General features: G+C 49.4%; 1 protein-coding gene across 1 annotated transcript in view; it reads left to right on the top strand.

Moving 5' to 3' along the window:
• The window catches only part of GMPR (guanosine monophosphate reductase), a 41894-nt gene that overhangs the window by 23593 nt on the left and 5670 nt on the right, over positions 1 to 12631 (top strand). The window contains exons 5-7 of the mRNA XM_087820631.1: positions 145 to 226; positions 3664 to 3770; positions 11601 to 11643. Coding sequence (XP_087676757.1) covers positions 145 to 226; positions 3664 to 3770; positions 11601 to 11643 — 232 coding nt within the window. The remainder of the gene's footprint in view (positions 1 to 144; positions 227 to 3663; positions 3771 to 11600; positions 11644 to 12631) is intronic.

Below are 12631 nucleotides of genomic sequence, written 5' to 3'. Positions count from 1 at the left end.
CCCACCCTTCTTTTTTGTTTTGCTTCCCAGTGCTTGGTGTTTGGACATGTTCATCCTTGTGCCCCGGTGCGGAGTTCCTCACTCATTCACCTTTGTACCACCAGGAGTAGTTCGTGATCTTGGGCTGTGTTCTTTCTGTCTCAGGCTGGGAACGTGGTGACAGGAGAGATGGTAGAAGAGCTGATTCTTTCCGGAGCAGATATAATCAAAGTGGGAGTTGGACCAGGTAAGACTTGCTGGGAGAACAGCAGAGGGTGTGTGTGTGAGAAATGGGATCTGGGGCTTACGGGGATTGGAGGTCGCCCCGGGGCGCCATGAGTGACCCATCCACAAGTTTAGAGTACATTTCTTTTGGATCTCATTGAGCTTCCAGAAAGCTCCTCATTAGCAATGTCTTTGATTTGTTGTCTGATGCCCCCAAGGAACTTGTAAATGAGTGTGGATGTGTTTAGAATATGAGGTCCAGGTTTTAGAGCATAACTGGGGGAGAGGAAAATGCAGATTTCGTGATGGCCTGGTAGCTGTACCTTGAAGAGGAAAATGAAGGGTGAAGAATCTGTGGGATGGTTAATGGACATGGGTAACTCAAGCTCCTGTGAGTGTTTGAGGAACCCCAAACATTGCAAATAGGCATGCAACTGTGGGGCCCATCCAAGCCCCTGAGCTTCTAATGCACAGGGAGATCGTCAAGATGTTGCCACTCACCTAAGCCCATTTGTGACATACTCTGAGCCACAGGAGAGACAACTCTGGTTTTTACTGGGTCTCTATCATTGTTGAAAGTCCAAGGGGATAAGGCCCAGCTCTTGCTTATAGTGAGCTCCCGCTTGGGATGGGCTGCAATAGGCCAGGCTTGTAATAGGATAGAACAGGCTAGAAGTAGACCTGGAAGACTCTATTTTCCAAAGGTAGGGCACTCACCAGTTACCTGTTCCATCAGAAATATGCGCTGAGTGTCTCGTAGTTGCCGCTGTGCAGGGCGGGTGCTGTATGAGACATGAGGTGTGAGCAATCTTGGCTCTCGAGGGGCTGCTTTGGTGCAGTCTTAAGCGTTCAGCTATGCTCGGCTTTTTCATGCACGTCCTCTGTGTGTATACATGCTGTTTCCTCTGAAGAGTTATTGTCCTTCCACTGTCACTGTGTGACCCCAAAGCTGTCTGTTTAGAACAGACGTGACTGGTGAGAGTCAGAGGCTCCCTGTGAGCCTGATGTTTTGCAGCCTCTTCTTTAAATTGATTGGAGATTATATTGACATTTCACAAAGTCTTTAGAGGAAAAACACTGAGTATTGTATATCTAAATGACAATTAAAAGTTCATTATTGAGTAACTCCCAGGAACTGGGAAAACGCATTAAAAAGGGATATCTCTGCCCCTATGATTGGGAGAAAATATGTAACCAGTTTCTCCTTTCAACCTGGGGGTTAATCAGGACCACTCCTATGATGATAGTGGGGAAGGGACCCGCCTCCAGAGAGGGATTCTCTGGACTCGATTCAGAGAGGACCCCAAGGGCTGCGGACTCACAGACCCTGTGCAGGTGCCATCCTCAGAGCAGACTTGGAAGCTAGAAATGAAGAGGGGAAAGCAGATCTCCATTTTCCAAAAATGTGTTACATTCCCAGGCTGCCAAAAGTCTGTGATTTAGGAGTTTTTTACCACTCTGATTGGGTAGAAGACTGTTTGGGGCCTCATCCAAAAAGTCCTGCTCTAACCCTAACCAAATTTAAATAATCTCATGTTAAGAATTTTAATATTTAAGAAACAGACCACTCCCATGCTGTCCTTTACCTGTGCAGAGCTCCAGGCCTCTGCAGCGGAGGCCCCTGCTTGCCTTGAGGATCTAGCAGTTGAGGGGAGAGAGGGAGGAAAGCCAGGTCTGACCCAGAACCAGAGGTTGTAAAGCTCTAACTGCCTCACACAGTGCATGTCTGGGACAGAGGGTGGGGAGGGACGCTTGTTGGCTCTAGGATTGAGAGAGGCACATGTTATAAGGATGAACATAAAGAGATGGATCCTGGCCTGCAGCAGGATGGATGCAGGAGAAGGGGGCCCCCCATCCTGTTTTCCTGGTCAAGCCAAGCTGAGGAGTACAGACGTGGTTCTCTGTCTGACCCTGTTCCTAAGGACACCTGGGAGACATGTGGGAAGCTGCAAAGCTGCTGGTGAGGTGGGGAGCAGGAGAGGAGGCAGGGGCTCTGAGCACCTCATTCCAGTCCTGGCGGGCAGTGGAGGAGTGCAGGTGCAGGCCCAGCTTTCACAGGGCTTCAGGGCGCTCCATCATTGACACCACAGCACGTTCACGGGGCACTGACTGAGTGGTGGAGCAGTGGAGACGGGTGTGGGTGGCTCACTCATTCCCCAGCTCACACATTCTCTCCGTGACTATTTATAGTGCCTTAGGTACGGGCTCTATTCTCAGAACTACAGGAATGAACACCCATGGAGCTCACCATCGGGCAGAGAGGAAACAGGGCCTTGGTGCTGACACAGATAATTATCTAAATTCCTCATTTTGAAATGAGTGCTGTAACGAACAACTTCCCGAGGCAGTGGCATTTAAGGTGAAGCCTGAAAGATGAGAGAGGTTTGGCAACACCCAGGGGTTGGAACAGGGGAGTGTTTGGACAGAGAGAACATCACGTACAGAGAATCCCAAAGGTGGGAAGAAACTCGCTGTGCAGGAGGAGTTTCAAAGGTCAGCACGGCTGGAGTGTGGTCAGCGGAGGGGAGAGCAGAAGGTGGGAGAGGATGATGGACATTCAGGAGGTTGATGTAGGTGCTCTCAGAGCAGGGTGCTCACTTGCTGGGAGGGAGGGCAGGTCTTGAGCAAGGAGACATGTGCTGGAGATGCTGGTGCTTCTAGCATGACTTGGCTTGGACCTAGCTGGGATCATGCAGAGGGTCAACCAGGGCTGGCCTTGACCCTGGGAAAGACAGAGGTCAAGAGGATGAAGGCACCCGGGTGGCTGGCATGGGTCCTGAAATGGAGGCTGACCTGAGTCCAGGCTGGATGGGTACCACGGACAGGGTTGGAGGTGGACTGTGAGATCATGAAGAGCAGCGGGCCAGGGCGTGTTGAGGACGGAGTTGGGTGGGTGAGGGTACAGGAAGGATTAGGGTTGGTGCCAAGCCCTCTGCCATTTAATTTCTACCACAGCCCCATGAGGCCAGTGTTGTTTTCATGTCGCAGGGGAGGCACTGAGGCATGGAGAAGTTAGTCATCTGATGGAAATGGAAGGTGAAGAGGGCTGGAGACTGAGGGAGGAATCTAAGGTCCCTTGAAGTGTAGTGTGGTTGTGGGAAAGGGAAGCAAGTGGGAAGGAATGGGGCTTTACTTGTGGAGTCACTGCTCGGCCACTAAGGGGTTGCTGATGTCACCGGAGAGAGTGATGGTGGCAGGTTATGGGTTGGAATATGTCCTAGATGTGAGCAGGTGACGGCCAAGAGGACCTGAAGGGCTGCATGGCCAGATGGTGTAGTTATACACAACTCCATAGAGATGCTGAGCAGCGCCTCCCCTCGCCCCCCTCCTATGCCATGGGAAGTTCACCCCCAGGAAATTGGGGCAGGGCTGTGTGACAGTGATGGAGGCTCATTTTATGCCCCATTCTACTCTTTCATTAACCATCTCTTTTTGGGGTTCACTACTTCTTCCATCCAGGCTCTGTGTGCACCACCCGCACCAAGACAGGGGTGGGCTACCCCCAGCTGAGTGCTGTGATAGAGTGCGCCGACTCTGCCCATGGCCTGAAGGGGCACATCATCTCTGTAAGTCTCCACGTGGGGCTGGGGGACAAATTGGGGAGCACGTCGGGATTTCAGGGCCCTGCTTCCTGGCCCTGAGGGAACCCTGCTTCCAGCTGCTGTTCACCCAGTGGCATCCTCTGGGCTTGGGAATGAGCGGGCACTGCGGGCATAGCAGACACAGGCCCTACCCACTCATTCTGCAGTGAGCGAGGTGGGCACATTAGTTAGTAAGAACGCTAGTCAGTAACAACTCAGAGTGGTACGTAGCATGATGGGCATGTGAGGAACTTTGGGAAAACGAGAGGGCCACCCAGACTGGGCCCTTAAACAAGAGACATATGTTGTCTCACAGTCCTGCAGGCCAGAGGTTCGAGATCAAGGTGTTGGTGGGGCCGTGAATGCTCCAGGGAAGGCTCTGCTCTAGGCCTCTCAAGCTTCTAATAGTCCCTTGGCTTGTGGCACCACAATTACTGTTTTCATATAGTGTCCTACCCATGTGCGTGTCTGTCCTTGTGTCCAGATTCCTCCTTTTTGTAAGAACACCAGTCCTATTGGATTAGAGGCCCAGCCTCCTTCAGGAGGACCTCATCTTACTGGTCACATCTGCATAGGGCTGGATGCTGCCAGCTGCCACAGCGAGAGCAGATGCAGTGGCCTGTCAGGGCAGAAGTTAGATTTTGCAGGTGGGGACAGGTACAGAAGGAGGTGAGGAGAGGCAGGTAGTGATCTGAGGACACCTTTCTGAAGCTCCTGGAAGAACAGTACCACAGCTCTCAGGCAATTGAATGAATATCAAGTTAAAATCCTCAGTTTTTTTTGTAATTCTCCACCTTATCAATGTGACCACAGTACAGAGTTACTATGTCTCTGCCCTTCTACATGGGATGCTCAGAACAGGAAGAGCATATCAGATATAATTGGACGGACTCAGATAGGACCATGGCTTCTCCTTATGTGGATGATACATGTGTGTATTTTTGTTTTGTTTTGTTTTACGAATTCTGAAGTAACACATTTTTAGTGGTTCTATAACCATGGACTTATATTGAATATAGTAAATTACATCTTCAGATCTTTTTAGTTGTACAATTGCTGAGTTGTGCTCCCACATTAAATACTAGGTTGTTTTTTTTAAATATGTTTTTTGTTGGTTTCAGAGAGAGGAAGGGAGAGGGAAAGAGAGAGAGAAACATCAATAATGAGAGAGAGTCATTGATCGGCTGCCTCCTGCACGCCCCCTACTGGGGATCCAGCCACAGCCCTGGGCATGTGCCCTGACCGGGAATCCAACCCTGGCCTCCTGGTTCATAGGTCCATGCTCAGCCACTGAGCCACACTTTGAATTACATATCCCTGTGGAATAGTGTCTTGTTGATTTTGGCTCAGCATTTCAGCCTGTGGCGGTTTGAGTTCTGGACCTGTTTTGAGGATATGTGAATACTCTTTAAAAATCCCACATGCACATCCTCTCTGTTGAGCCTTACTACAGCGCGTGAGCTGCACCTGTTGCTCCCCCCTCCCCCCTCCCCGGGTCCTTCAGGCAACAACTGAAGCTAGGATCCAGGTCCTTAACTTGAGCTCTGGTGCAGATTTCCTGTGCTCCTTCTACTTCTCCACCCAGGCTTTTCATCTGCCCAGGCTTTTCATCCACCCAGGCTTTTCATCCACCCATCCCCATACAGTCCACAAGTCTTAACAGAGCATCTACTGTTGTGCTACAAACTGATAAATGACTGAAGGTTGATTGGAGGCAGAGATCTAAGGCCCTCCATTCAATACCCTTCCCTTTAGCTTTTGCCTCAATGAACAGATTAACCCATTTATTGAGCAACTAGTGTGTAAGAGGCTGACATAAAGCTATTATCCTACATTTGCTGAGTGAGGTGATTGGCTGAGTGAGAACCCATCAGACTGCACCTTCTCCAATACGCCAGTAGTTTTGAGATGCTCACAGTAGCCTTGTCTCAGGCTGACTGCATGAGGATCACCAGGGAAGCCTTTTATAATTGACATTCTTAGACCCCATCCTAGTGAACTGAACTCTTCAGGGGTTGGCCCCCAAAAGCAGCATATGTCATCAGCCATAAGCCTCTGTTACCATCAAGAATCTTAATCAGAATTTAGAACCTATATCATATACCTTGAATGGGTACCATTTCCAAATCGGTGGAGGTCAAATTAATAATTTTACTATGCACGTATTCTGAGATCCCATACTTGTGCCTTTCTAGGAATTTCATACCTGCTTAGTTGACGAGACCGGTTGTGGAAGGGGGTGGAGGCTCTGCTTGCACCACAGGTGACTGATTGGAAATCAGCTTGGGCTCTCTTTACACAGCACACCTCGTGTATAGCTTATTTCAGCAATTCTGTAAGTGTGGTGCCCAGACCAGCAGCATCAATATCAACTGAGAACTTGTGAGAAAATTTTAGACCCTATCTAGACCTTAATCAGAAACTCAGAAGGTGAGGCCCAGGAGTCTGTTCTAACAAGTCCTCCAGGTAATCCTGATGTGCTGTCAAGACTGAGAACCTCCAGCTTCTACGGTTCTGGTCATTGTTCCAGAGTTAGGTCTCATCAGGTAGTGCCAGGAACAGCTCTGAATTTGTCAGCAAGGGACACTGACAGCTCAGGCAGTGGAACTGGTGCTACGAGGTTCTTTGACTTTCCATTAATGTGAGAGATTTCCTAGATGGGGTTAGAAGTTCAATTTTTAGCCAAAAGATCAAAGTTCGCAGACTTATGAGGGGTCTGTAGTCTTGACTTCAGCTCATTCCTTCTGACCAGCTGAGTGTCTTGGGAGCAGCTGTTGTCCTCACAGTCCCTTTGACTAAGGGAGTTTCACAAGTATTTTTCTCCCACTTGCCGGCAGTCCTAGACTTGCTGGAAACCCATCTGATGTTTGGGATCCTGCCACTTTATCCGTTGCCTTCCAGCTGTTTCATTTCACACTTTAGTTGCTGAGTTAGCACATCTGTGCCAGTGAAGTTCAGAAGGAAGCCGCAGCATAGGGTCTGTTCAGCAGGTGCTTATACCCAAGAGGCTGGACTTGAATCAGGTTTCTGTTTGTTGTGGCCAACATGGGCTCTGAGCAGCAGAGAGCTGAAAAATTCGGGATACCTCCCGTGTAGGTGAAGATGAAGGTGTGACCAGTTAATTTTGTCTTGTCATCTGCTAGGGATGTCGCACAAAGAGAATTTTAAAGGCGGAAACAGCTTTGGAGGAAGTAATGGCTATCATTTATTGAGCACCTACTATCTGCCAGGCATAACATACATACAATCTTGAATCCTTGGAACAACCTGACAAGGTAGCTGCTATCTTTATTTGATAGGTGTATTAGGGATTTCTAGAGAAACATCCAGTAGTGTGTGTGATGAGAGAGAGAGAATTTCTATAAGGAACTGGTTCATGTGATTATGGAGGGTAAGAAGCCCCAACATCTGAAGGATGGCTTAGCAAGCTAGAGACAGCTGATGGTGGAGTTCTAGCCTGAGTCTGAAGGTGTGAGAACCAGGAAGAGCCAATGTTTCTGTTGGAATCCTAAGACAGGAAAAAGCCCACTTCCCAATTTAAAGGCAGTCAATTAGGAAAAATTCTCTTGGGGTCAGCCTTTTTGTTCCACTCAGACCGTCAACGGATTAGAAGGGGCCCACCCACATTAGAGAGGGCCATCTGATTTACTCAGTCCACTTATTCAGATGTGAATCTTATTGACAAACATCCCCACAGAAGCATCCAGCATGATGTTTAACCAAATATCCAGGCACTCCGTCGCCCACTCAAGTTGACACATACAATTAACAATCATACCAGGTGAGAAAACTGAGGCTTCGTGCGTGTCCTTAAGTAACTTGTTCAGCATCACACTGTGGTGGGGGCAGAGCCAGCACTCAGACCAAAGTCTGTTCATCTCCAGTGTTCCACTCCCTCTCGTGCCCTCCCTCATTAAAATTGAGACTCAAAGAGGGTGAAGGGCCTGCTGAATTCACAGGGAATGCAGGTTTCTGCAGGATCCCAGGCTGCTCATTTTCCCACCACAGTGCTTTGGGAGACTTCAGCTTAATCTGTTCTATACCAGGTCCTTTCCCCTCAGAGTCCTCAAGCACGTCTTGCAGAGAAGACTCAAGAATCAGCACCTGCTGAACCACTGGAAGGGGAGGGATTTGCACCAACAACCAAAATGGCTTGGACTTTTGTAGTGCTTCTCAGGACCTAAAAACATCCTATGACTAGGTTGACTGGGATTACTATCGCCTCTTCTTTATTCAAGTTCAGCATTTTAATCAGTGCATGCTGTAAAGACCTAGAGAATGCGCTTATCAAGTTTGAGGAGGCCTGATGCCCTGAGGGGCTGTTAATGATAGAGGGTTGGGTTGATTCAAAGCAGTTCTCAGTCTCCTTCCTACACCCAGTCGTTGTCCTCATCCCCTCGCTGATCCTCGGCAAAGAAGTGAAAAGATTGATCAGCAAATTGCCCATACAGTGGTACCTCGGTTTTGGAACATCTCCTTTGATGAACATTTCGGTTTACGAGTGCTGTAAATCCAGAAGTGCTTCAGTTTTTGAACGTGCCTCGGAAGTCGAACATGCCGCATGGCTTCCGCTGAGGGCAAGATCCTGAGGCCTCGCTGTTGGCTGTGGATCCCTTGGTTTTTGAACATTTCAGAACTCGAATGGTCTTCCGGAATGGATTACATTTGAAAACCAAGGTACCACTGTAATCGTATTGACTTAATATAGTACTTTAGGAACAGATGGACCTTGATTTAGAAATACCTAAACAAATTCTTTTAAATAATTCTTTTAGACTTGAAAAATTACCCAAATAAAAATAGGTTTAGCCTAGAAAAAGTTATAAAATACAAATAAAGGTAAAGAAAATAAATATGACTAGAACTGCCATCATCTTAAGGTAACCACCACTAATGCTTTGATAGGTATGATTCTAGACATTTTTAGAGTTTACTCTTAACCAGGGTTCCAGTCTTGTTCTTCTATTATTGTAGCTGTGTGATCTTGGGCAAGTCACTCAACCTGTCTGAGCTGCCCTTACCCACCTCCCTCACCTACAAAATATCAACTTCATGTTCTTGTGGTGATTGAAGTTTGTAACAGTTCCTGGCTCATAGTAGGTGTTTGAGTCACATTTCTTCTGCCTACCCCATGTTTGCTTTTACTACCCCTTATTTGAGGGATGAGTACTTCTTTTTTTCAAAAAGAAGAGGTATGCTGACACTTCACTGATTGAATCACCACTTGTGTGATGTGATGCCTTTTCTACTAAAATACAGTGTTAACACTCTTGAAAAACAAGCCAAGTAACCCTTTGAATATCTGCACATTTTTTTTAGTGTATGTGCTACTGAAGCAAGCACTGCATACTTTTTTTTTTAAATTCTCACCCGAGGATATTTTTTCCATTGCTTTGCAGAGAGAGTGGAAGGGAGAGACAGGGGGAGAGACGAACATCGATGTGAGAGAGACACATCGATCGGTTGCCTCCAGCTTGCTCCCCAACTGGGGCCAAGGATCGAGCCCGCAACCGAGGTACATGCCCTTGACTGGAATTGAACCCGAGACCCTTCATTCGGAGGGCCGGCGCTCTAACCACGGAGCCACACCAGCCAGGGCTGCACACTTTTTTAAAACAAGCTTCCAACAGCTAGGAATGTTTCTGTATGAAGTTAATTGTCTCTTAGATCTCAGGGGTTTGTCCCTTCTGCTCTGCCTCCTGACAACATGAAATCATGCTTTGAACAACTTTTGGAAGTCACCTGCAGATGGTATCAGGGAGCCAACCCCTGTGCTCTGCAGCATGATGTGATGTTGGGTGGCACTGGGTGACATGTCATCAGCGTGTTGGCCTGCACTCTGTGTGTACCCAGACAGAGTGAGCAGAGGGCACTGCAGATGTGACTTCCTCGCCCCAGCGTGTCACAAGTCCTACTAACTGTGGATCTGGTCCATCCTGGGAGGAGAGCTCACTTTCTCAGGGTCCCGGTAGCACAGATCCTCTGAGGCAGCCTCATCACTAACCACAGAAATGTGGAATTTCAGGGCCCCACATGAGATACCTGAGCAGTCACGGGTTACTTACAAGCAGGTGAGCAAAAGACGTAAGGGGGGTGTGTGTTCAAAGTCAGTATGTTAGGGACCTATTTAACAAGAGCATGAGTATATTTCATCTTTTGAGGTTATAAGTTTGAAACTCTATTGTGTAGAACTGGTTTAGATAAAGAGGTAGAGCACTTTAAAAATAATTGGCAGGATACGTGAAGGGCATATGGGGCTGTTCCTTTGAAAGAGTAAGTATTCTGCAGCTTTGAAGCACTGACTGGATGTGCAGAGCCGCCTGCCCGTTGCTGTCTGCATGGGGAGGGCTTGGCCACATGCCTTCAGTGGGGAGGTGTCTGAAATTCACTCCTTGCTAGCTGGTGGTCGTCAGGGCGTCAGAGAAGCGAATAACACACTTGATTGAGGAAATACTTGCAGTCAGTAAACGTTTGTAAAGGAAGAGGTTGAGCCTTCATACTTGCTTTTTGCTGAGAAGTCACTGCAAAGAAGTCATGAACCAGTATTTGAGCTCTAGGTCCTGGAGTGAGGGTCTAAATAGCAGCCAGAAAATAGGACTGAGTCACAGAGATGCTATGTCCTCAGCTGGAGACGCTATTCAGGAAGGGATCCCAGTTCCACATAGATGCCCTCCAGCTCCAGAGGTGCCCCCAACTCCAGAGGCACCCCTCCTTCCTGCCAAGTGTAAATCAAGGCAGTCTGGGTGGCCGGTGATTTCTGTGCTCTTCCGGTGCTTGTCTGGCCACTCTGAGGGTGGGTCCCACCTTCAGGCAACAGACACTTCCGTCTGAGACCTTGGGGTTCCTCCAAGACCCACACTAAATTTGGGCTGTCACATCTTACCAGCCATGAGCGCTGACCCTGCCTGCCCAGGTTGCTTCTTTGCCTCCCCCTGTTGGGTCTGGCAGCTACTCCAGGCCACCCTTGCCACCTTGGACCTCACACTGGCCACATTGTGAATAGCAGGGCATGTGCCCTTTGTGAGGAGCACAGTGGCTTTGCATCCTGGAAAGCTGGTACTGGGTTGCTGGTGTTTAAATATGCTTTTATTGATTTTAGAGAGAAAGGAAGGGAGAGGGGGGGAAGAGAGAAAAATCAGTGAGAAACATCATCTGTCGGCTGCCTCCTGCACGCCGCCCACTGGGGATCGAGCCTGCAACCCAGGCATGTGCCCTGACGGGGAATTGAACTGGGCAACCTCCTGGTTCATGGTTCAACACTCGACCACTGAGCCACACTGGCCTGGCAAGGTTGCTGGTGTTTAAACCTAACCCCACAGCTGAACTGTGCTGGGCAGCCCAGGGTAAGAGACTGTCTTCCAGGTGGGTGGGGCGGTGTCAGGGATGCATGTTCGACTAAGGTAACTGGGTACGTTGCATGCAGGTTAATGAGAAACACACGAGGTGGCTGGAAATACACAGGAATGAAAGTGTTCTTTTTGGCTCTTAAAATTATTCAGCCTTTGTACTAAATAAATTTCACCTCACACCAGGCAGGTGGGGAGAGGTGACTACTGAGTGGGGGAATGGCTAGGTGTGCTGTGTAAGGGGCTGGAGGAGGTGTGAGCCCCTCTTGTGCTCAGCAGCTTCCCAGGCAGTGGACAGGGCTGGGGGATGGAAGGTGCCCTGTTGAGAGGGGAATGTTGGGCTTTGGCTCTGGGGGTTGTGTACTTGGCGGGGGGATAGGGATGGGCATGAACTTCCAGGCACCCCAGGGGAGAAGGACAGCCTGGGTGAGCTCCCCCTGACATCCCCTTTGCTCTTTCCTCCTTGAAGGATGGAGGCTGCACGTGTCCAGGAGATGTCGCCAAAGCCTTTGGTAAGGAGAACGGAGGGAGGGGAGGGAGCTCCCTGCAGCTGAGAGCTGGCTGTGGTGGGAACTGGGGGCTGGGTAGGATCTGGAATGAGGAGGTGGAACCTGCAGGGATGTCCTGGGCCAGTCCTGAGTGTTCTCTCCCAGGATTTCAGGCCTAACTGGCCCAAATCCTGGCATCGGTTTCATTCTGGCTGGTGGCAGAGCTGGCAGAGTACCCAGGGACATATCTAGGGACGGCATCCTGCAAGCCAGGAGTGGGTGAAGTCATGGCCTGAGGAGGTTCAGGGCACCTGTGGAAAAGGGCAGTACAGGGTCCAAATACCAGTAACTTCAGGGAGGGTCTTCGGGGAAAACCCATAGGAGGGCTGGCTTCCCGGCAGCACTTTCTTACCGGAGGCTGAGGAGCCCATTCCCCACTAGGGGGCAGCAGTGTCCACTGTGAGCCAGTGGGGCTGGGGAGGTCCTGGGTTTTTCTTGGGAAGGCGCTTGGAAGCCCAGCATCTCAGCATGCTGTGCCCACCACCTAACCTTTGCCAGCTTCGTTCAGAAGTCAGAGCTGCCTGCACAGCTGGGTGATGCCAGCAGCTCTTCCCCTTGCCTGCATTCAGTGGTCCTTCCCGTGTGCTTCATCACTCGTTCAGAGTTCATCCCACAGAAAGTTGTAGGCTAGGCATTGGCTGTTTTTGTTTTTAGTTTTTAAACCCTGATGGTGACAAAAGGACACATGGGGCAGTATTCTCAGCAGCTGGGTTTGTAGCGAACCTGAAGAATGTCCAGGGGACAAGGCTCTGAGAGGCAAGTGACAAAGTCAGGGTCCCATACTCGGGGCAGAGCAGGGAGAACACGGGTCTCCTGCTATTCTAGTGCGCTCAGTAACCTTGATGTAAGGACCGTAGGCTAAGGACATTTTTACTATTGATTTCTGAGCAGCTGCTGCTTAACACTGATGGGTGTTCCGTCTTGGGCTCCCTGCTAACAGCGCACACAGTGC

The sequence above is a fragment of the Miniopterus natalensis genome, chromosome 9 (assembly GCF_054644295.1).
Source record: "Miniopterus natalensis isolate mMinNat1 chromosome 9, mMinNat1.hap1, whole genome shotgun sequence".
Taxonomy (NCBI): Eukaryota; Metazoa; Chordata; class Mammalia; order Chiroptera; family Miniopteridae; genus Miniopterus; species Miniopterus natalensis.
Note: the sequence above shows the minus strand (reverse complement) of the source record. Positions and strands in the feature narration are given on the sequence as shown.